Consider the following 25629-nt stretch of genomic DNA (forward strand, 5'->3'; position numbering starts at 1 on the left):
GGGGTACAAGTGCCCCTATGCATCAGTACTCCTGTATCCCTTGGGTAAATTCCTAGCAGTGCTATTGCGGGGTCATAGGTTTAGGTCTATTTTTAATTTTCTGAGGAACCTCCACACTGTTTTCCAGAGTGGCTGCACCAATTTGCATTCCCACCAACAGTGCAAGAGGGTTCCCGTTTCTCCACATCCTCTCCAGCATCTATAGTCTCCTGATTTGTTCATTTCGGCCACTCTGACTGGCGTGAAGTGATATCTGACTGTGGTTTTGATTTGTATTTCCCTGATAAGGAGCGACATTGAGCATCTTTTCATGTGCCTGTTGGCCATCCGGATGTCTTCTTTAGAGAAGTGTCTATTCATGTTTTCTGCCCATTTCTTCACTGGGTTATTTGTTTTTCGGGTGTGGAGTTTGGTGAGCTCTTTATAGATTTTAGATACTAGCCCTTTGTCCGATATGTCATTTGCAAATATCTTTTCCCATTTTGTTTGTTGCCTTTTAGTTTAGTTTCCTTTGCTGTGCAGAAGCTTTTTATCATCATAAGGTCCCAGTAATTCATTTTTGCTTTTAATTCCCTTGCCTTTGGGGATGTGTCGAGTAAGAGATTGCTACGGCTGAGGTCAGAGAGGTCTTTTCCTGCTTTCTCCTCTAGGGTTTTGATGGTTTCCTGTCTCACATTCAGGTCCTTTATCCATTTTGAGTTTATTTTTGTGAATGGTGTGAGAAAGTGGTCTAGTTTCAGCCTTCTGCATGTTGCTGTCCAGTTCTCCCAGCACCATTTGTTAAAGAGACTGTCTTTTTTCCATTGGATGTTCTTTCCTGCTTTGTCAAAGATTAGTTGGCCAGAAATAGACTCTTTAAACTATAGAGAATAAACTGATGGTTGGTTACCAGAGGGGAGGGGGTAAAGGAAGGGATGAAGTAAGTGATGAGGATTAAGGAGTGCACTTGTGATGGATGAGCACAGAGTGATGTATGGAAGCATTGAATCACTACGTTGTATACCTGAAACTAATATAACACTGTATGTTAATTAACTTAAATACAAACTCAAAAACAAAAAAAAGAAGGAACAGGTCATTTCATTTAAGCCCAGTAGGGGGAACCAGGATGTCATTATATCTGACAGACTCCTCCACCCTCACACTAGATATGTAAACATTCTAAATCAGACCTTTCTTGGAGCTTTCAGATTTAAAAATTTGCTAAAGCCTGAGAGTATTGCTGTTAATAACCTTGACAATTATGACTAATGTTAACATTATTCAATATCAAACAGAAGTGACTATAAATTTATCATTTTAACTACTTTGTATTCTTTCGAGAAACTTGCAACTCATCAAATCCATCATCTTTATTCTCCTAAAATCTCAGTCAGGCAAACAGTTATTGAATGACTACCATGGTACCATGTTACCATATCTGTAACAGGAAAGACGACTAATAACCTTCTACTCAATCTTATATTTGTAGAATACTTTATAACTAAAAGAACTTTTACATATATACTGAGATTTCATCCTATATTTGTGATGAAAAAACCAAAACTAGTATTTTAATTTCTTTTAATGTTTATTTATTTTTGAGACAGAGAGAGACAGAGTGCGAGCAGGGGAGGAGCAAAGAGAGAGAGGGAGACACAGAATCTGAAACAGGGGCCAAGCCCTGAGCTGTCAGCACAGAGCTTGACACGGGGCTCGAACCTCCGAACCACAAGATCATGACCTGAGCCAAAGTCAGATGCTTAACCAACTGAGCCACCCAGGCGCCCCCAAAACTAGTATTTTAACGTGACTTATTTATAGTCTGTTAAGTGTCAGAAACAATTTGTTTCTATTATTAAATTAGTAAAAAATTAACATAAGAAATTATTTGCCCGAAAAATCCTGTACACCAGCCGAAACAGATCCAAAAGGTAACTCCAAAGTCTTGGTTTTCAACCAGACCGACTTCCTTCCTTCCTTCCTTCTTTCCTTCCTTTATTTCTTTATTAAAGTTTTATTTATTTCCGAAGGAGAGAGAGACAGAGCATGAGCGGAGGAGGGGCAGAGAGAGAGAGACACACACATAGAATCTGAAGCAGGCTCCAGGCTCTCAGCTGTCAGCACAGAGACCGACATGGGGCTCAAACTCACAAACTGCAAGATGATGACCTGAGCCGAAGTCGGACGCTCAACTGACTGAGATACCCAGGCGCCCCTTATTTATTTTTGTTGAGTCCTGAGACTACATGATCTCAATAACTTATTAGTTCATTCTTATACAAAATGAGGATGCCTAAATCTCAAATGTGGTTTTCTACTTCTTGTAAAATTGTCTTGAAAAGATGGCAGCTCAAGCTTACCTTAGAAACAGAAACAGAGTACAATCTAGTATAAAAATACTCTCAGATGGGGCACATGGGTGGCTCAGTTGGTTGAGCATCTGACTTCGGCTCAGGTCATGATCTCGTGGTTCGTGAGTTCGAGTCCCATGTCAGGCTCTGTGCTGACAGCTCAGAGCCTGGAGCCTGCTTTGGATTCTGGGTATCCCTCTCTCTTGGTCCCTCCCCTGCTTGCACTCTGTCTCTCCCTCTCAAAAATAAATATACATTAAAAAAATTTTTTTAATACTCTCAGATGACATTTTTTGAACAAACTCATTCTTGCCTCTATGTAGACAGAATCCATTTTCTGAGCAGCAGAAAATAAGATGAGAGAACTCCACTCTAAAGTAGAGCCAAGACGTCCTAAAACACTTAAAACGACTGATAAAGCTATTTCTATTCCATGCAGCTGGGGTACAAGGGATTTTTGCTATTGTTGTTACGAATACTTACCTTGGGGTGCCTGGGTAGCTCAGTCGGCTAACCATCTGTCTGACTTTGGCTCAGGTCATGATCTCACAGCTCGTGAATTCAAGCCCTGCTTCAGGCTCTGTGCTTACAGCTCAGAGCCTGCAGCCTGCTTCAGGTTCTGTCTCTGGCTCTCTCTACCCTTCCCCCTGCTCAGGCTCTGTCACTCTCTCTCTAATATAAATAAACATTTAAAAAATTTAAAAAAAAAAAAAAAGAATACTTACCCCTAACAAAGGGGATGTGTCATGACACAAATCTGCCCTGTCACAGATCAGACATGGTGCCATGGCATTAATCAGATGTTGGTTAGTACACCACGGCTAAAAGAGGTAAATGCTAGCCAAAGTGGGCTAGCATCAGAAATCTACCCATGGAGAAGGCCTTAGTGCCTCTAAGCATAGAATTAAATCCAGGGAGGTCAGCTATCAATTAGCAAAAGTTTATTTGAGCTCCTTTTATATTTAAACCAATAAAAGACCCTAAAAATCACAATAATAATGTTATATAAAAGCCCAACCACTGTACAATTTAGGTCTTGGAGTTAGGCAAGCTAAGTCCAAAAGGTCAGAAAGGCAGTGAGAATATATTAACAAGCAAATACCATGAAGTCTAATCTTAGATAAAAAAATTTGTTTCATAGACCGCTTCCTACCAGACAAATTCAGAAAGTAATAGATCAGTAAGTATGGGGTGGAAACACAAGGACTGCAGGTAGATTCTGTTCTTAAGGAGATAAGGAGATATCCTGTTTTACCTCCAAAGATAATGACAATAAGAACAGTAATATTCTATGGGCAAGAACTTTGCATTTGTTACTTAATTTAATCTTCATGACAACCCTGATAATCCTATCCTTATTCTTATCTTACATGGGAAAACGAAGACTTAGAAAAGTTAACTTGCTGGGGTGCCTGGGTGGCTCTGTCGGTTAAGCTCAGGTCAGATCTTGAGATTTGTGAGTTCAAGCCCCATATCGGGCTTGACAGCTCAGAGCCTGGAGCCTGTTTTGCATTCTGTGTCTCCCTCTCTCTCTGCCCCTCCCCTGCTCGTGCTCTGTCTCTCTCTCTCAAAAATAAACAAACATTAAAAAAAATTTTAAAAAGAAAAGAAAAGTTAACTTGCTTAAAAATCACACAGTTAATAGGTACCAGAGCTGGGATTTAAACCCAGATATTTCTGACTCCAAGCTCTATGTTTTAACTCCAAGCCACAAACTTCATGTCATTTGCAATCCAAACTGGTATAAAGTTCCTGGCTAGCATATTCTTCTAGGAAATGAAACTTGGTTCATTCACTGAGAAATTATGACTGCTGACCCTTCAACCTGTGTCAAAATAAACACTAGGATAGCCAAGAGTAAATAGGGAAGCAGACTGGGGCAGTGTCTGGCATTGTCATTTTTCCCTTATTTCTCCAAAGCAGTTATCTCTGATAAACTGTACAGAGATACTCTGTACAGCAATACTCCTAGACCCTTCTGGAAAAAGCATGGAATTTGTTCCTGATCCCAGGATTGATCTGGAGGACAATCATACACAACCAAATTAATCCTTTTGGTAAATATCTAATCATCTAACAGAATTAAAAATTCTCAGCATCTTGGGCTACAGATCAGATTCCATCTTTCAGAGCCAGATGCTGTAGGCTAGACAAAGCCTTCTGATTCCAATGTTGTTCTGGCACTCTGATATCTATCTATTGGCTGGCAGAGTTCACACACACACACACACACACACACACACACACACACACAGCATTTGGAAAGTCCCATATCTCAATTTATTAATCAAAGAATGAAATACATTTCTGATGGCCTAATTCTCAAACTCACTTTGCTTCTCAGGTAAGTTCCAGAACAAATGACTAACTCTTGGTAAATGATTGATTTCTTCTGTTCCAGTTCACTAAAGACACATAAATGTGCCAGAGCTTTACTGAGCCAGTTCTCACCCCTGACCAGCTCTGGGTCTCCTACTCTTTTCGTTATCTAAATCAGGCAGGAACTCAGTAACTGCAGGAACATAATCAAGTAATATTATAAGAGATGAATATTGACTCTAGCATGCATTCCACACCCACCCCAGTAGAGAAGGAAAAGCTCAAAACAAAACAAAAAATCCTCGTGTCCTTAAAGCTTTAACATCCTAAACCTGGAAAGGACTTTGAAATCCTATATAGTACAATAATTTCCAAATGCTAGTTTAGAAATTAATGCTGTTCCCTGACAAAATAGTCATTGGCCTAAGAAATATTGAGAAAAACATAGGTGATATAATCTTTTCATATGGCTAAATCTACTAATTTAAAGAGTCCGTCCTCTAGTTGGAGATAATATTTTGCCTAGTTTTTTTAGTATGAATTATTTCTTTTATAAAATTAAGTAGTAGTTGTTTTTAAAGTATTCTTAATTTAGCAAAAATAGAAGGTTAGCAACAGTATGACAACTCACACATCTCTCTTTAGTTTTACTCATCTGTAAAATCCTTAAGTCTAAAGCCACTGAACCACTTATCTCGTCTATCACCTGGCCTTCGTAAAAAGTAGCAAATCCTTTTCACACAGATGAAAATTTTACCACATTTGATGGGGAAACACCAAACTGATCCTAATGATTTATTCCTGCATAATTATCCTTAAGGTTTCCACCCAAACTAAATTTTTTTCCTACTACTGCCCAAGTCCATTTTCTTTCATTCTGCTTCCGTGGAAATAACTACTATGTTCTAGAAATCTTGGCATCAGTTTTCATAAGGATTTTTTCTAAAAGCGTCTCCCTGCTCAAAGAATGAAACTGGAAATCTAGATTCAGGAAGTTGTATATCTTATTTATTTAGATCAGGTGACTAATCCTTTCCTTACTATGACTCTTGGAAAATCTAGGACCTCTTCATCTGTTCGTGCAAATAAGGAGTGCCCCACCTTCTCCCACTCCCAATTTTTTTTCTCAAGAACCAGCTAGGGGAGAATTTGGAAAAGTAGAGATATTTAACCTGCAGTGGAAGAACTGTGAAAATCAGGGGTAGAAAAGAGAGGTAAACTTTTACTTTTCACTTGTATACCCTATGTATACAAAAAACATGTATTTTAATTTTTATTAAGAACATGTATTCATTTTATAAATTATAAAAAATTTGAATGTAGAAAAACTAAAAAATGAAAATGTTCCATTTTTAAGGAAAGTATGTATTTCTGTCTTAGTCTCCAGGTCCCTAAAAAGTATTAAACTAGGTACCAAGATGCGCTAGTAACATGGAGAGAGAAAGAAAAAAAAGAGTCAAGTTTGGGTTAGTTCTTGTGACATAATAAATACATGTTTGGTATCTGCCCCCCAGTTCCTGACACAGAGCTCCCAAAACCCTTGGAATTTCCTGAGTGATGGCAGTGATAGAAGAAGCATCTTAAACAGAGCTCCTAAATCCCTTGAAATTTCCTGGGTCATAGGAGCATCTTTTGTTCTAATAAGGTGATTCTTAGTGAGCTCCTGGATAACTTTAAGGATAGAGACTGGTTGCCAGGGAGATCAAACCATGACTTGAGGCTTACAAGTTTAGCCCTACCCACCTCCATCCCCTAGGGTGAGGAGAGGGGCTAAAGGTCCAATTAATAATTGATCATGCGAGGGTTGCCTGGGTGGTTCACTCGGTTAAGCATCCAACTTCAGGTCAGGTCATGATCTCATGGTTGGTAGGATCGAACCCTGCATAAGGCTCTGCACTGACAGCTCAGAGCCTGGAGCCTACTTCAAATTCTGTGTCTCCCTCTCTCTCTGTCCCTCCCCCACTTGTGCTCTCTCTCTCTCTCTCTCTCTCTCTCTCTCTCTCTCAAAAATAAATAAATAAACAAACAAACATTTAAAAAAATGGTCATGCCTACATGATGAAGCCTCCATAAAAACTATAGGACTCAGCTTCTGGGCTGATGAATATATTCATGTACTAGGATGGTGGCACACCCCAACTCCACAGGGACAGAAGCTCTTGCACTCAGGACCCTTTTGGACTTATGTATTTCTTTACCTGGCTGATCTGGCTATTCATCTGTATCCTTAATTATATCCTTTATAATAAACTGGTAAATGTAAGCATTTCACTGAGTTCTGAGCTGTTATAGCAAATTATCAAACCTGAGGAGGAGGTCATGGGAACTCCCACTGATGGCCAAGTCAAACAGAAGTGTGGGTAATGTGGGGACCCAATACTTACAGTTTGTTTCTGAAGTGTTGGGTAGTCTTGTGGAACTGAGCACTTAACCTATGGGATCTGTGCTAACTTCAGGTGGTGTCAGAATTAAATCATAGGACACCTAGTTGGTGTCTAGGAAGTTGGGGAATTCGCTGGTGTCAGAACAATACATTCGGTGTCAGAGTATTATGAGTAAAGAAACAATTTTCCTTAATCTTTTCAGTAAAATAATAGAATAATCAATTGTGACATCTCATTCCCAGCTCTAAAGCAAGAGAAAATAGAAAATAATTCCTACTAACTCAATAAGGGAAAAGGTAAAGGTCGGCCCTGAAGATCTATTTAAAAATGTTCTCATCTTAATTTGTCTAAAAAGAAATTTAGGGGGCACCTGGATGGCTCAGTCAGTTAAGCATCTGACTTCAGCTCAGGTCATGATCTCATGGTTTGTGAGTTCAAGCCCCACGTCAGGCTCCGTGTTGACAGCTCAGGGCCTGGAGCCTGCTTCAGAATATGTCTCCCTCTCTCTCCACCCCTCCTCTGCTCATGCTCTGTCTCTCTCTCTCTCCCTCTCTCTCTTTCTCTCAAAAATAAATAAACATTAAAATTTAAAAAAAAAAAAAAAAAAAAAGAAATTTAGCTTATGGTACCAGACTGAAAGTGATCTCTTCAGGGACTTAGAAACTAACTCTAGGAACCTTTGATTCTATAAAACTGATGCCTGGATGTGCTGTCAAGTTAAAGAGATCAACAGAAATGGATTATCAGAAGATCAATACAGGCTATATTTTAACATGGCTCTGCATATTTATCTAGGGCTAGTGAAAAACTGTATTTAAGCAAGACTTAAAACGTTTCAGGCTTTGGTATTAGTTTTAAAACGGAGAATTCAGAGACAAGAGTCTTGCTGTATGCTTAGCACCTTAACTCTTAGAAGAGGTGTTGAACTACATAAAATGCAGTTCTAGTTTGGCATTGGCTAAGATCACCTAATCTCTAGTTCAGGGTAATTTCTACAATTTTTATTTTTATTTTTAAAGTTTGTTTATTTTGAGAGGGAGAGAGAGAGACAGACAGACAGACAGACAGACAATGAGCCAGGGAGGGGAAGGAAGAGAAAGAGAGAGAGAGAGAGACAGAGAGAGACAGAGAGAGAGAGAGAGAGGGAGGGAGGGAGAGAGAATATGAATGAATCCTAAGCAGGCTTCATGCTGTCAGCATGGAGCCAGATGTGGGGCTCGAACTCACAAACCATGAGATTATGACCTGAGCTGAAATGAAAAACTGGACGCTTAACTGACTGAGCCACCTAGGTGCCCTTAACCTGGTTCTTTTCTTTATTTTGACTGCTTCTACAGTTAGAGCATATTTTCTCTTCTCATAACTTATCTTGGGCCTATGAGATTTTTTTTTTAAGTTTATTTATTTTGAGAGAGAGAGAGAGGGAACAAAAGCACAAGCAGGGAAGGGGCAGAAAAGGAAAGACAGAATCCCAAGCACCATCAGCGCAGAGCCCAGTGTGGGGCTCAAACTCACAAACTGTAAGATCTTGACATAAGCTGAGATCAACAGTCAGAGGTTTAATTGACTGCGCCACCCAGGCGCCCCAGGGCCTAGGAGCTTTTAATAAATGACTGATTCCTGGGGCGCCTGGGTGGCGCAGTCGGTTAAGCGTCCAACTTCAGCCAGGTCACGATCTCGCGGTCCGTGAGTTCGAGCCCCGCGTCGGGCTCTGGGCTGATGGCTCAGAGCCTGGAGCCTGTTTCTGATTCTGTGTCTCCCTCTCTCTCTGCCCCTCCCCCGTTCATGCTCTGTCTCTCTCTGTCCCAAAAATAAATAAACGTTGAAAAAAAAATTAAAAAAAAAAAAATAAATGACTGATTCCTTCTGTTCCAGTTCAGTGAAATGACATAAAGGTGCTGCAGCTGTATTGAGCCAATTCTCCTTCCTAACCAGCTCTGAGTATCCTGTATCTAGCCAAAACATCTAGAGTATCTTGGCTATTTCCAAACCGATTTTGGGAGAAGGAGGCTCTAATGTATTAACAGATCAGCACAGTCAACCAATCTTGTCAGACAGAAGTTTCAAAAATTTCTCTCCCTAAGAAACTATCCAAAAAACAAGATTTTTGAAACCTTTCAAAACTGAGTAATAAATTGAATCTACTTTCAGGACTGGGAAGAAGCAACCACTCTTGATACAGTACTTAGTTTAATGATCTTAATTCCCTTGCTCAAACAGAAAAATTCATAAAACCAGCATACATTCATACAGAACTTTTAATTTTACTTAAATATGTACACTTATTTAATACTTCAAAATTTTACTTAAATATGTACACTTATTTAATACTTCAAAAACTTCTATGAAATAGATTCAATTAGCAAAAATGATGGTCATTTTACAGAAACAAAACGAAACAAAGGATACTAACCAAAAGACTTCCTCAAAGTCGTATGGATTCTCAACGGCAAAATGAAAAATCAGGTCTCCTAACTTTGGGTCTACAGGTTTAACCTGGTACCCAAAGTACAGTGTTCCTATGAAAACTTTTGTAAGCTGAAATAGTGTAAAGTGAAGAAATAATTACCATTAATTTATATGGAAAAAATTTTTAGTGTTCCCAGGCACACTTAAGATCTTCCAATACCCCTGCTAATGAACATATCTTGCTAATGGATGTACAAAATAAACTGAGATTAAAGCACAAATGCTCACATACACAGTTCAAAGTTAGGGCAGCTTGATGCTGACCTGCTGAATGTATTCCCAGGGAAAGAACTTGGTGGTGTCACTCTCTCTGGTTGGAGTACACACAGCCTCTATAATGGCTTGCTGCAAAACAACACTAAATGCTATTTTCACTTTTTGCCTTTTTTCACAAAAGCAAAATTCCTCCTTTGGATTTCCTTTATTTTCTTTTGGTTATCAAAAACAGGTATTCATGTAGATCTTTTGTAAAAGCAAAATGGTTTAACACAAATTTTTGAGAAGTGGGGGATACTTGTATTTCATTCTCTCCTAAAGCTGAATAAAAGGACCAATTGAAATATTTCATCTGAATTGTGGCCCTCAATTTAAAGAAAAGACCCAAGTTAGGGGCACCTGAGTGGCTCAGTGAGTTAAGTGTCCAACTCTTGATTTCAGCTCAGGTCATAATCTCATGGTTCATGAATTCTACCCCCACCTTGGACTCCACACTGACTGACAGTGCAGAGATTTTGGATTTTCTCTCTCCCTCTCTCTCTGCCCTTCCCCTTCTCTCTCTCTCTCTCTCTCCCTCTCTCTCAAAATAAAATAAACATGGGGCTTGAACTCATGAACTGTGAGGTCACGACCCCAGCCAAAATTAAGAATCATCTGATTCATGGGGTGCCTGGCTGGCTCAGTCAGTTGAGCCTTTGAGTTTGGTTCAGGTCATGATGATGTGCTGACAGCTTAGAGCCTGGAGTCTGCTTCAGATTCTGTGTCTCCCTCTCTCTCTGTCCTACCCCTGCTTGTGCTCTCTTCTCTGCTCTCTCTCAAAAATAAACATTAAAACAACAACAAAAAAAGAGTCATCTAACTCTTAACTGACTGAGCCACCCAGGTGCCTCCCCCTTTTATTAGAGTCTTTTTTTTATTTTGAGAGAGAGAGAGCGCGTGCGCACACATGCGCGCGCATGGTGGAGGGACACAGAGAGAGGAACAGGAGAGAGAATCCCAAGCCGGCTTCACACCGCCAATGCAGAGCCCCACACGGGTTCGATCTCATGACTGTGAGATCATGACCTGAACCAAAATCAAGAGTCAGACGCTTAACCAACTGAGCCACCCAGGTGCCTGTATTCCATATTTTTAATAAGTAGAAACATGAAAGATATTTTTTAAAAGACCTAATTTGAGATGCCAAAGATAAAAACTATAATGGATGAAACTTAAAAATATACAGATTAAACACTGCAGAAGAAATGACTAATGAATTTTAAGGCGTAACAGTAGAAAATACCCAAAATTAAAAAAAAGCAAAAAAAGAATCCAAAAATTAAAAAAAGCATCAATGAACTGTGGGAAACCTTTAAGCAGCTTAATACATAGGTAATAGGATGCCTGAAAAGTAATGGAAGTGGTGGGCAAAAGGGAAACAGAAAACATACTTGAAGGTAATGGACAAAAGCTTTCCAAATTTGACAAAGACCATAAACTCATAGATTCAAAACTTAATTAATCTCAGGAAAAAGAAATATGAGGAAAATGATGCCAAGACCCATAATGATCAAATTGTTCATTTTTAATAGAAAATCTTAAAAGCAACCAGAGAAAAAAAGATGCACAGAGAAACAAAGATAATAATATTATCATATTTCTTAAAGGAAACAAAGGCAAAACAGACACATTCAAACATACAAAAGCAGACTCACAACACAAGAAATGTTAAAGAGTTTGCTTCAGGCAGAAGAAAAATGGTATCACACAAAAATCTGAATCTAGACAAAAGAATGAAGAATACTGGAAATAAAAAGCAGAAAAGATTTTTTTCTTACTACTTAAATCTCTAATGATAATTAACTGAGCAAATATAATAATTTATATTATAATTATAATTGTGGGCTTTATAATATACATATAAAAAAATACGAGACAATAGCATAAAGGCCAGGAGAGGAGAAATGAAAGTATTCTAGTGTAAGATTCTCACCCAATATGTGAGAAGATATAGCACTTGAAGTTAAACTATGGTAAGTTAAAATGTGTACTATGAACCCTGTAACATAACCACTAAAGTAACACAACAAAAAGTTTTAGCTAATAGGCCAATAAAGGAGATAAAAGGTAATAATAAAATATAGTATATTAATCCAAAAAAGGCAGAAAAAGAAAGAAAAGGGAACAAAGAACAGAAAACAAACAGCAAAATGATAGATTCAAACACAACAGTATAAATCAAATTAAATGTAAGTGGCCTAAAAAACACAAATAAAAGGCAGACACTGTTGAACTGGATAAAATAGTAAGAACTAAATATATGCTGTCTATAAAAAGTGTATGTTAAATAAAAATACATAAATAATTATAATTTACAAGGAAGAAGATACACCATACTAATGATAATTGAAAAGAAAAGTGAAATGACTACATACATATCAGAAAAAAAGTAGATTTCATAGCAAAGACTATTACCAAGGATAAAGGTCATTTCATCATGACATCTGGTTCATTTAATTAAGAGACCATAAAAATCTTAAATTTTTATGCCTCTATAAGAGAACTTCAAAATACATGAAGCAAAAATTAACAGAACTGGAATGAGAAATAGACAAACCCACAATTATTATCAGAAATATCACTATCACTCAGTAATGAATACAATAAGTAGAAAGAAAATCACTAAGAATTTAGTGGACTCAACAACATTATCAACCAACCTGACATAATCAACATGTATAGAACATTGTACTGAACAGTAGAATACATCCTAAAATCCGTATGTAAACTCCAGGGGCCCTGAGATTGTTTTAGCTAAAACAATCGTTAACATTTTTTTTCTTTGAAAAAAAATTTTTTTTAATGTTTATTTATTTTTAAGACAGAGAGAGAGCATGAACGGGGGAGGGTGAGAGAGAGAGGGAGACACAGAATCTAAAGCAGACTCCAGGCTCTGAGCTGTCAGCACAGAGCCCGACGCGGGGCTCGAACTCACGGACCATGAGATCATGACCTGAGCCGAAGTTAGACGCTCAACCGACTGAGCCACCCAGGCGCCCCTTTTTTTTCTTTGAGAGAGAGAGAGAATATGTGTGCGTGTGAGTGGGGGAGAGGAAGTGGGAGAGAGAGAATTTTGAGCAGCCTCCATGACCAGCCTCATGACTATGAGATCATGACCTGAGCTGAAATAAAGAATCGGACACTTAACTAAGTCACCCAAGAACCCCAAGAACAAAGTTGGTAGACTGACACTTCCTAATTTCAAAACTTAGTATAAAGTGACAGTAATCAGAACAATGTGGTACTGGCTTAAAGACAAACATATAGGGGTGCCTGGGTGGCTCAGTCAGTTAAGCATCCAACTCTTGGTTTTGGCTCAGCTCATGATCTCATGGCTTTGTGAGTTCAAGCCCCACACTGGGCTCTGTGCCAACAGTGTCAGCACTGAATCCTGCTTGGGATTCTTTCTCTCCCTCTCTCTATCCCTCCCCAACTCATGCTCTGTCTCTCTCAAAATAAATAAACTTAAAAAAAAAAAAAGACATACAGAATTAATGAATCTGAATAGAGAGCCTGGAATAAACTGTCACGTGTAAATCAAAAGATTTTAAAGCAGAGTGGCAAGATGATTTAATGTGGAAAGGACAGTCATTTCCACATGCACACGAATGAAGACGTACCCTCATCTTACCATATACGAAGATGTATTCAAAATAGATCAAAGACCTAAACCTAAGAGGTAAAACTATAAAACTCCCAGAAGAAGACATAGGGCAAAAGCTTCCTGATGCTGGACTTGGTAATGATTTCTTGAATAAAACATCAAAAGCACAGGAACCAAAGAAATAATAAATTGGATTACATCAAAATTAAACTTTTCTGCGCATGAAAAGATACAATCTACAGAGTGAAAAGGCAACCTATGAGAGAATGGGAGAAAATATTTGCAAATCATACATTTGATAAAGAGTTAATACTCATTATATATAAAGAACTCCTATAATTTAACAAAAAAAAAAACCCATTTTAAAAACGGACACAGAACTTAAACAGACATTTCTCCAAAGAAGATATATAAATGGCCAATAAGCACATGACAAGATATTTAACATCATTAATATCACTAATATCACTTTAAATACACACCAAAACCAAAATGATATGCCACTTTACTCTCATTAGGATGGCTATGAAAGAAAGAAAGAAAGAAAGAAAGACCAGAAAACAAGTGTTAATGTGGATGTGGAGAAATTAGGACAGTTATGTAGTGGAAATATAAAATGATGACACCATAATACAGTGGTTCTTCAAAAAATTAAACATAGAATTACCATTGGATCCAGCAATTCTACTTCACATACTCAAAAGAAGAGCAAAGACTGAAACATGTATTTGTATACCCATGTTCACAGGAACATTACGTAGAATAGCCAAAAGATGGAAGCAACTCAAGGTTCCACTGATGGATGAATAAATAAATAAAATGTGGTACATTCATGCAACAGCATATTATTCAGCCTTACAAAGTAATGGAATTCTGACACATGCTACAACATGGATGAGCACTGAAGACATTAGGCTAAGTGACATAAGCTAGACACAAAAGGACAAATATTGTATGATTTCACTGATATGAGGTAACTAGAATGGTCAAATTACTAGAGAAAGTAAAATGGTTGGGGCTTGGTGAGAGAAGTGGAATCACTAGAAAGAGAGTTTCTGTTTGGAATGACGAAAATTTCAGGAGATGGATGGAGGTGATATTACACAACAATGTGAATGTACCACTGAACTGTACATTTTTAAATGTTCAGGATGGTAAATTTTATGCTGTGTTTTTTACCACAATTTTTTAAAAAATTAATGATCAAAATGGTAAGTTTTATGTTATGCATATTTTATCACAATAGCTAGTGTGTTTTAGCCCTCTACAGCCCATCCCTCCCATTGATTACAAACAAAAACTCTGGGAAAATTATAAAAATCAACTTCTGGAAGACTCTGAAAAGTAAACAAAATCAAACATGGGAGTCATACATGCAGAAGTAAACTTCACAAAAGTGAGCTTTCCAAATTTTTTTTCTCTCGCTTTCTTATAGCTTTTCCTCAAGTGTGCACCCCAATCATGATGCTTCTCAATGAAGAACCTAAAACTCTAATAGAAACCTATCTTTTAGGCCACCAGAGAAGGTCCCCCTTCAGGCAGGAAAGTGTGGGGGGAATCCCAAAAGTGACAGAGCCAGAAAAGCAGATGTCCTAATTCTGTGTATGATGCCATATAAGTCTCAACCTAACCCCTACAATGTGCATGCACATGACAGCCCAAAACCAGCATAGTTAAAGTTTACAGAACTAGACTAAGATTTGAACCACAAGAGCCTATGCTAAATAGCATTCACAATGTCCAAGATGAAATCCTAAATTACTTGACATATGAGAAATTTGTCACCCATTATCATGGGAGAAGACAATCAATAAACACCAACTCAGAAATGAGCCAGATACTGGAAATACCCAACAAGTAATTTAAAAAGCAACTATTATTATTATTCATATGCTCCATGAGGTAAAGGAAAATACACTTGAAATGATTTTGGGGGATGATGGAAAATAGAAATGTTTGTTATCTTGATTACAGTAATGAATTGACAGGGGTATACATAAAAAAGATCAAATTGTACACTTTAAATATATGTTGTTCAGAAGCAGCTGGGTGGCTCAGTTGGTTGAATGGCTGACTCTTGATTTCGGCTCAGGTCATGAATTCTATGCAGATTTTTTTTACTTCCAAAACTATATCATTTCCTTATCTGAGGAAACAATACAATGTTACTCTATTTATGATGTATTAGGAGGATTGAATAAAGTATGTTTCTATGACACTGAAATTCATATGAGATAGTTAACATATATTAGTACCTGGATTTCATACCACCAATTACATGTTATTTCCTACTAAATTGAAAGAAATTTTCCCTCTAGTTACAAATCCTAAAGGGAATACCTAGCAATGAGTACAGACTTTTTAACCTCTACTTTTTCATATAGCAAGTCTGAGAAATACAGAAGAAACATTATATATACAGATGGTACTGCGTGGGTTAATCCACTGATAAAATCTGTTAAAGATCTATAACCCAAACATCATGATCTGTAATATTTCCCAAAGCCAATGTTTACTCTATTCCTTTAATAAAAAAACATGCATTAATCTCAAAAGATACTGTTAAAGAATGTTTCATTACATGGAAATACATTCATAATATGTTGGATATGTTGGATAACAAAAGCAAATTACAGAAAGTATTAATGTCTTCTTTTGTTTTAAAATGCATATACCTACAGAGAAAAAGATTGGAAAGATCTATACTAAAATATTAAAGAGTGATTATGTCTGGGTGATTTTAATTATCTTTTTGCTTCTCTGAATTTTCCGCATTTTCTATGATAAGTAGTGTTTTTTTTTTTAATACAGAAAACAATAAGAGCTATTGTTTCAAAGTCTAACAATAAACAGAGGGGTCCTACTTCCCAAGATGGACTATCTTTGCTTTTTATTTAGGTATGAGTATTCTTGTCTTACAAGATACAATCACAGTGTAGGACCACTCACCTGTCCAACTGCTTGCAGGTTATAGCAAACAATGTCCTTATTGGCTGCTGAAGTTCCATAGAGAAGTGCCTCAATGAGCCGGCATATCCCCAGGAGGAGGTCAGAAAAGCTCATATAAAAGAGTGGCCTTATCTGTCAAAGCAACAAGAGCTTCATTTCATAAATGATGTAGCCAAGAGCATGTAACAATCAATTATTTTTGTGTTACACCTTTCTAGTAGAAACGTGGGCATCATTTATCTGGGGCCTCTGCCCATTGGCTGACTGTGGAGAGTGTAAAGGAATACTCCAGGCAGGAAGGAATCTGTAATTGCAACTATCCCAAATGCCCTGGAATCAGAGTACTCATGGATAGATTAGCATGGGAACTTCTTCCTCACAAGGAATACATATTCCTTCCTCAGATTTAGGGTGAAAGGAAAGAATGGACAGATGAAAAATTCTGCAATGGAGACACACCACAAATAGAAAATTAAAAGTGTTCTAGTTGCATAGCCAACATCTTCTAACAGTAGGAAATGAGATCATCAGCTGAGTGTCTAGGGATATTGTTGAGGACTTAAAGAAAATAAAAACAGGGTTTTTTAAATCTTAAGTTTAATTTACATTTGTTTTATTCTTTACTGAAAAATTATAAGATATTTAAAGCATGCAGTGTGATTTTTGTTCATATATGTGTACATTGTGAAAGCATTTCCCCAAGTTAACATCTCCATCACCACACATATTTCCTTTTTTTTTTTTTTTTTTTTTTTGGTGAGAACATTTAAGTTCTATTCTCTTAGCAAATTTCAGTTATATAACAACGATAGTCACCACACTACACATTAGATCCTCAGGCCTTATTCACCTTATTTCATCAATGAAAACTCAGAGTGGAAAAAAATACCAGTATGAATTGTGTATGCTGTCTCTCAATTTCTGTCCCCCTCAGTGAAGTCTGTCTTTGTCACTTTTTTTTAATGTTTTATCTATTTATTTTTGAGAAAGAGAGAGAGAACATACATGGAGAGGGGCAGAGAGAAAGAGGAAGACACAGAATCTGAAGCAGGCTACAGGCTCTGAGCTGTCAATGCAGAGCCTGATGTGGGGCTCAAACCCACAAACCAGAGATCATGACCTTAGCTGAAGTCGGATGCTTAACCAACAAAGCCACCCAGGTGCCCCTCTTTGTCACTTTCTAGTATCCTTTCCCTTTTCGCCTCCCTACTCCCACTTTTCTAAAAAAACATTTGGTTCTCCTACAGATAAAATTGTAAAATGTTCATTGAGAGACATCAAAGAAGATCTACAACAGTGAAGAAATATACCATGCTCATGGATTTTAAGATGGAAAATTACAAAAATGTTGGTTCTCCCTAAATTGATATACAGATTAAATGCAATCTCAGCTGTACCTCAAAATATCTTCTCATGGAACTTGACAAGTTGGCTCTACATCTGATACAGAAATACAAACTATCAAGATAACTATGACATTCTTGACGAAAAAGGAGAAAGATGACTTGTCCTACACGTCAAAATTTAATATAAATCTAGAGTGCAGGTACTGTGGCACTAGCACAAGGATAGACAAATAGACAAATGGAACAGAATACAGAGCTCAAACAAATCTAAGCATATATGCAGATTTTTGATACATGATGGAGATAGCTTTTTTAAAACACTTTTATATTATTATTATTATTATTATTATTATTATTATTATTATTATTATAGTAATCTCTACACCCAGTGGTGTAGAGACTTGAACTCATAACCCTGAGATCAAGAGTCACAAAGTCTACCAACTGAGCCAGCCATACACCCCATGAGATGGTGAAAGGATAGTGTTTTCAAAATATGATGTTGGAACAACTGGGAATCTATATAGATAAAAATAAAACTGGACCCCTACTTTCTTTTTTTTTTTAATGTATTTATTCTTGAGAAAGAGAAAGGTGAGCACGTGAGCAGGGGAGGGGCAGAGAGAGAAAAGGAAAGAGAGAATCCCAAGCAGGCTCCACACTGACAGCATAGAGCCCGACATAGGGCTTGAACTCATGAACCATGAGATCATGACCTAAGCTGAAATCAAGAGTTGGACACTTAAATGACTGAGCCACCCAGGTGCCCCAAACCCCTACTTTCTATCTCACATACTCAAAAAGTAAGTTCCAACTGGATTAAACACCTAAATATGAAAGGCAAAAACCATAAAAAATTTTTTTTTAGATAACAGAGGAGAATGTCTTTAATTTCTGGCCAGAAAGTTTTCCTACACAAAACAAAAAGGCTCTAAAGGATAAAAATCCAACCTGCTAAAAAGAAAAATGTATCGGGGCGCCTGGGTGGCTCAGTCGGTTGAGTGTCCAACTTCGGCTCAGGTCATGATCTCACGGTTCGTGAGTTCAAGCCCCGCATCGGACTCTGTGCTGACAGCTCAGAGCCTGGAGCCTGTTTCAGATTCTGTGTCTCCCTCTTTCTCTGACCCTCCGCTGTTCATGCTCTCTCTCTGTCTCAAAAATAAATAAATGTTAAAAAAAGTTATAAAAAAATTTAAAAAAAAGAAAAATGTATCAAAGGACACTATAAAGAAAGTAAAAAGAGGGGCGCCTAGTGTGGAGCCTACTTAAGAAAAAGAAAGTGAAAAGACATGACACAAAATGGGAGAAAATATTTGCAACACATAAAACTGACAAAGGACCAGCATCAAAACAATATGAAAAACAAAAACAAAACAAGACAAAACCTCTTAGAAAGCAATAAAAAATATATACATAGAAAAAAATGGGCAAAAGATTTGGACAGGTGCTTAACAGGAAGTCCAAATGGCCATAAATATATGAAAATATGCCTAACCTCATTAGTAATCAAGGAAATGAAAATTAAATTCATGGTAAGAAAAAATTATATATTCATGGCAAAAATCTTTTAGGTCTGACAATATTAAGTATTAATGGAAACATGAAGCAACCGGGTAAAGACCCTTCTAGCAGAACCATTTGGAAAAAGTTTGGTTTATCTAGGAGACATGCATCTCCTATAACAATTCCATTATTAGGTAAATACACTAGAGAAATGTGTGCATGTATGCACCAGAAGACATACACAAGATTGTTTATAGCAACCTAGATACATAAATTGTGGTAAATTCATAATACAAAATGCTAAACACCAATGAAAATGAAATGAACCAGAACTATACATAACATGGGTAAATCTCACAAATAATACTGACAAAAAACAGCAAACCACAAAACAATATATATATTAAAAAACATATACAGTATTAATCCATTTATAAGAAGTTCAAAAACAAGCTGAACTAAATTGTTTAGAAATACATACATTACTGACAAAACTGTAAATAAAAACAAAGAAATTAAGATCCCAAAAGTCTGGATAGTGGTTACCTCCAGAGGTGAGGAAGAAAATTATAACCAGTAAGGTGCACAGGTTTGTTTTGGGGTATAGGCAATTTCTATTTCTTCTCCTTAGTGGTTATAATCATTCTTTAAACAATACATACATGTTTTATGAATTCTAATTTACATCTGATATATATCAAAATAAAAAGTAAATTAAAAATTTTTTAAAGTTATCATCATATACTACTCAATATAAAAACCAATCTCAGCTGTACAAAAGGGAATTTTTCTCATAACCCTCTTCCAAACGAGAGGAAAGCTAAGATACTAATACGCTGGAAAGAGAGGTAAATGGTCAAGTTGCTTTGGCAAACAGAAACAAAAACAAGTGAAATAACATTTTAAATTATATTTAATAAATATCAGATGTGATTATTATTTTAACCATATATAGCCTTTGCTCTGGGTAAGCCTGCTAAAATTGTATCCAGATGGCACATTCATAGATTCTACTGGCCCATGACCTCCCACAAGTTTATAACTGTTAATGGGTAAAAAATTAAAACTGAACAGAAACTCTGGAAGAGAAAAGCAGCCAACAGGCTTTTGTGAGCAAGAATGTAATTTTATTTATGGTTATTGATGCAATAAATAGCCTTATATAGAGAGAACTGTTTGCCATTAAAGCATACCTCAAGTCTTTGGCAGGGAAATGGATAAAAAGAGGTTTATATATTTTCACTCATGATTACAAAACCATGAGTTCTAGTAACAGGAGATAAAATCAGTCACAAACAACAAAAATTAACTGAGTACCCATTGTTGAAATCAAGAAAAATTTCACCCTGCCTGTGTTTCATGTCAAAGGTAATATAAAGAAAAGTACGGTGTAACCCATGGTTTAAGGAAAAGTACAATCAGCACAATGTGTGGTAATACAGAAGACACAAAAAAGCATAAGACACAGTCCTAAATATGAAAGCAAAAACTCTTTTAAGAAAACATGCCTAATTTGAACCTAATTAAATCAAGAGCAGGATAAGAGGTGAGGAGGGGAGGAAATGCTCTGAATGAAAGGCTTTCCCTGGTGAGATCAAAGACTTAAAACAGTTCTTATTAACGCTCTTCTAAAACTGCTTCCCAATATTTCTATTCAAGTGAAATCAACAGAATATCAAAAGTGATCCTTAGGGGTGCCTGGGTGGCTCAGTCAGTTAAGCGTCTGACTCTAGATTTTGGCTTGGGTCATGATCTCATGGTTAGCGAATTCGAGGCCTGCATTGGGCTCCTCACTGGGCCTGTGTGGACGCCTAACCAACTCAGCCACCCTGGAGCCCCTTGAGTGTTTTTTAACATTGGCTGGCCTGGGCCACTTTCTTCTCTCTTCAGGTTGCCTCTCTTGAGTCACTGTTTTATCAGCTAGTTCCCTCAAAGATTCCCCATGGATTTTTCCAGTTTACTGTATTTGTTTTTAACTTAATAGACTATTTTTGTCTTTTTCATATTAGCCTTTCATTTTATGCTGTTAAAAATGTTCTTTGGTGAAGAATAAAGAAATACAGTGGAAAATGACTAACATTCTTAACCTGGAAAAATTGGAATGTTTCCTACACCAAGAAAACAGAATGTGTGGGAACCAGTGAACTAGTGATTGCTAAAGTCCTTTAGGCTCAGGTTGTGTGAAAGGTATAAGAACTAAAGCCAGAGAAACTAAAGGTCACATCCTAGGCCAAACTACAGGTCATATCTTTATAAAGCTCCAACCCACTATCATGTGAGAGGTCACCTTTAGAGCAGTGGTTCTCAGCCAGGAGCTATTGTGCCTCCTCCAGGAGACATCTGGCAATATTTGAAGATATTTTGGTTTTTACAATCCCAGGGGTGGGGGGAGGAGATTAGCTTCTAGCTAGTGGGTAAAGTTTGGTAAACATCCTAATTTGCAGAACAACCTCCCATAAAAAATATTCATCCAGCCAAACAGATCAATAATGCAGAGACTGAGAATCTCTGTTTAGCTCTCTCTACTATGTAACTAATGCGTTACTGATTTAAACACATATCAATTCAAATTTCAGCAAAGGAGAGAAACATTAGGGAAATCTGAATCATGGGAAGATGTGTGGCCTAAAATTACTTTGGCAGACAATGACAATATAGTATCAAAACTTCCATTTTCTAGTTTTACTTACAGAGTCACATTCTACATCTGAAATTTAAAACTCTATCTTCATTAGGTATCATACTTCAGTGGTTTAAAAAGTATATATGGTGAAAGGCTTTGGAAGAAGGCAATCCTGTACTCAAATTCTGGCTTTAACAACTTCCTGGCTATAAGACCTTAGTAAAGTCCCTCAACCTTACTAGGATTCCATTTCCTCACTATAAAATCAGATTAGTAATATGTACCTCACAAAGTTGTTTTAAGGATTGAATGGAAAATGTATTTAAAATTGCGTATCTGTCTAGAATATAATAAATAATAAACATAATGTTTACTTGGAAAGGGGACTGTAGTTAAGAGTTGGGCTTCTGAGGGGCACCTGGGTGGCTCAGTTAGTTGAGCATCCAACTTTGGCTCAGGTCATGATATCATGGTTCACGAGTTCAAACCCTGCATTGGGCTTGCAGCCCGCTTTGGATTCTCTGTCCCCCTCTCTCTGTGCCCGTCCCCCACTCATGCTCTCTCAAAAATAAACAAACATTTAAAAAAAAAGTTGGGACTTTTGGAAATCTCTGTTCTGCTACTTACTGTGAAACATGAACAAATTATTTCATAACTTTGAGCCTCAATTCCTTCATCGGTAAAATGGAGCTATTACCATTATTCTCATGGGAGAGTGGTGAGGGCCAATAAGATAAAGTTTGTGAAGCACCCAGCTTAGAACTCAGAAAGTGTTCAACATACAAAGCTATTTTGATTATTAAAGTGAACCAATAAAACCTGACATTTTCCACATGCAAAAGCTCTCCCATATATGTCCTGAACTACATTTTGTCTAATTTTCTGCCATTTGGCCTGGGTAGAGAAACAGTATTCACATTTCTCTTAAAATCTTTTTTTTTTAACGTTTATTTTTATTTTTGAGACAGAGAAAGACAGAGCATGAATGGGGGAGGGTCAGAGAGAGAGGGAGACAGAAACTGAAATAGGCTCCAGGCTCTGAGCTGTCAGCACAGAGTCCGACGCGGGGCTCGAATTCACGAACCGTGAGATCATGACCTGAGCTGAAGTCGGACGCTCAACCGACTGAGCCACCCAGGTGCCCCTGTTAAAATCTTTTTGTAGCTAGGAAATACATCACTCTTCCTAGTCCTCTCTCAATCAGGAAGGTTTTTTGTTTGTCAGTTGTACCTCAATAACAGGAAGATTTTTTACTTGATCTTTTTGGTATAAATAATTTTACATAAGATGTATTGTAATTTCCTAGAAGGCCTGAACAGCAAAACTAGTATCTTTTGTACAACAAAGTCTCTGAACTATTTCCTAGCTCCATTAACAATTTTACCAAGATATCAATATCAGAAAACTCACCTCTTGACAGGACCCTACTGTGCTTAGAGTTAATATAGGCTTCACACAGCACTCTGTTTCCTTAACTTTAATAATCAATGCATAGCAAAGAAAAAAAATGCACATTTAGTAGGCAATCTCTCCACAGTCAGTTACAGTTAAAAACAATTACTTAGAAGAAAAGGGAAAACTATTGACTGTGCCTAAAATATCAATGGGTGGCTCAGGCGGTTGAGCGTCTAACTCCTGATTTTGGCTCAGTTCATGATCTCACAGTTTGTGAATTTGGGGGCTGTGTTCATGCTGACAGTGCAGAACCTGCTTGGAATTCTCTCTTTCTCTCCCTCTGTGTCTGCCCTTCCCCAACTTGCACGTGCAGGGGGCTCTCTCTCTCTCTCTCTGAAAATAAATAAATAAAACTTTTTTAAAAAGTAAAATATCTCAATGTATCATAATGACAAATTTACAAGTAATTCATAGAATTATTCCATTATTTACAGGTGACATTTCTCTTATTTATTTCAAAGTCTTAACTCCCAGAGTGCCTCGATGGCTCAGTCGGTTAAGCGTCAGACTTCAGCTCAGGTCATGATCTTGTGGTCTGTGAGTTCCAGCTCCGCATCAGGCTCTGTGCTGACAGCTCAGAGCCTGGAGCCTGCCTCAGGTTCTGTGTCTGCCTCTTTCTCTGCCCCTCCCCAACTCACGCTCTGTCTCTCTTTCTCTCTCAAAAAAACAAACGAACATCAAAGGCTAAGTCACTAAAAGTTCAAATCCACCACAAAAAGAAACTGCTCACCTCAGGAGATTTCTGTATATTCTGGAATACAGCAGAGGCAATAAGTGAACTTGAACCTATAACACTGACAGATAGAAGGTGATCATTAAAACAGGACTACTGGGGCACCTTCATCTTTGCTAATAATTTTTTACAGCTTTATTGATATATAATAGGTGCAAAATAAGCTGCACATTTTTCTAAAATATGAAACGCTTCATGAATTTGTGTGTCATCCTTGTGTAGGGGCCATGCTACTCTCTTCTGTTTCATTCCAATTCTTAGTACATGTGCTGCCAAAGCAAGCACTTTGCGACTGACTTTGCAAATCAATCCTAAGTCCTTTGACTTTCAGATGTTATCTCTCAATCTGCTTTTTTTGTTGTTGTTGACGCTACATGTTATGAATCAGAAAATGTCAACATGGTGGGGCACCTGTGGGGCTCAGTTGGTTGAGCATCCAACTTTGGCTCAGATTGTGATCTCACAGTTCGTGAGTTCAAGCCCAGTGTCAGTCTCTCTGCTGTTAGCGTAGGCCCGCTTTGGATCCTCTGTCCCACTCTCTCTCTGCCCCTCCCCTGCATGCACACATATGCACGCTCTCTCTCATAAAAAGTAAATACAAAAAACATTAAAAAAATGTCAACATGGTAAAGAACAGCATTTCTCTCTTAAGAGTATAAACAAATACCTAGGGGAAAAAAGTAGAAAACTTCAGAATTCTACAGTTTTGCTTACAATAAAGTTATAGTACATGAGATTAAATAAACCTACCTCAGAGCAGCCATAACAAATTGTATCCACTGTATTGCAGAAAAAATCTAAATAAAAACAAAGTGAGAATAAAATTAAGTCTTTTACATTTAAGATTCAACCTCACTCCATTTTCACTGTTTATTAAATATCTGTGCAGAGCAAACTCTTCAGTGCCTATCAAAATACCCCACGGGTCTGAGAATGAGTAGAAAGGCCCCTGGAAAGGCAGGGTGGCTCCTTATTTACTCTCTTATTGCTCCATCTCTGGGAACCAGTAAGATAAAAAGAATAGAGAGGTGGATACAAAATGACTAAATGTAAAGAGAACTGGATGAGAAAATCTACAAAGGAAAGAACAAAATGGAGAAGAGGTAGATAAGGTTAAATTTTGAGAGAGAAGAGATAGATGTGCGAAAAGAATGGGTAATAGGAAAAGCAAACAAATACTAAATAGAGTTGATGGACAGCTACACAGAGAGAAAATAGAATAGTAAGCAATAAAAAATGGGAAGAAAAAAGTTAATAGTCAAGAGATACTGTGAGTGAGAAATACAAAACAAGGAGGAAGAAACGGGAAGCAAAAAAAGGAAAGGGACAACTTCTAGGCTTACCAAGTCCCAACTGTCCTCCAGAATGCTAGCCTCCAGCCGGAAGGCCATAGGGACTTCAGCCCCAGCTATGCTTAACGAGCGTGATCCTTCTCAGGTTCTGAGTCCCTAAACACTGAACTGGTGGCTCCACCCCTAGCCCAGCTGGGCTCCTCCTCCCTACCCAATCCAGCCCTGTATCTTGAGGACAAGGAGAGAAGGTGGCGACAAGTGGAGGAGAAAGCCAAGCAGAAAGAACAAAAATAGAAAGAGCAGGTGACAAGGAAACAAAGTTCTAAAAAGCATTAGGAATTGTAAGAAGGGGCAAGAGGCAGGA

General features: G+C 37.6%; 1 protein-coding gene and 1 non-coding gene across 17 annotated transcripts in view; both read right to left on the reverse strand.

Moving 5' to 3' along the window:
• The window catches only part of TMEM116 (transmembrane protein 116), a 173498-nt gene that overhangs the window by 130420 nt on the left and 17449 nt on the right, over positions 1 to 25629 (reverse strand). For 4 of the 16 annotated variants that reach the window (XM_086681722.1, XM_086681725.1, XM_086681724.1 and 1 more), the window contains exons 1-4: positions 25317 to 25429; positions 24724 to 24770; positions 23971 to 24034; positions 16314 to 16445 (exon numbers count right to left, since the gene is read on the reverse strand). In XM_086681722.1, the coding sequence (XP_086537848.1) occupies positions 16314 to 16445; positions 23971 to 24034; positions 24724 to 24770; positions 25317 to 25364 (291 nt within the window). In that variant the 5' untranslated portion in view covers positions 25365 to 25429. Of the gene's footprint in view, positions 1 to 16313; positions 16446 to 23970; positions 24035 to 24723; positions 24771 to 25316; positions 25436 to 25629 lie in introns of those variants that run through there. The other 12 variants (XR_015242233.1, XM_086681726.1, XM_086681713.1 and 9 more) reach the window with 9 other exon arrangements.
• On the reverse strand, positions 24151 to 24258 carry LOC112870534 (U6 spliceosomal RNA). The gene has a single exon (XR_003224489.1). It is a non-coding gene; the product is annotated as a U6 spliceosomal RNA (small nuclear RNA).

The sequence above is a fragment of the Puma concolor genome, chromosome D3, assembly GCF_028749965.1.
Source record: "Puma concolor isolate L17-30 chromosome D3, mPumCon1.1.hap2, whole genome shotgun sequence".
NCBI classification, from domain to species: Eukaryota; Metazoa; Chordata; class Mammalia; order Carnivora; family Felidae; genus Puma; species Puma concolor.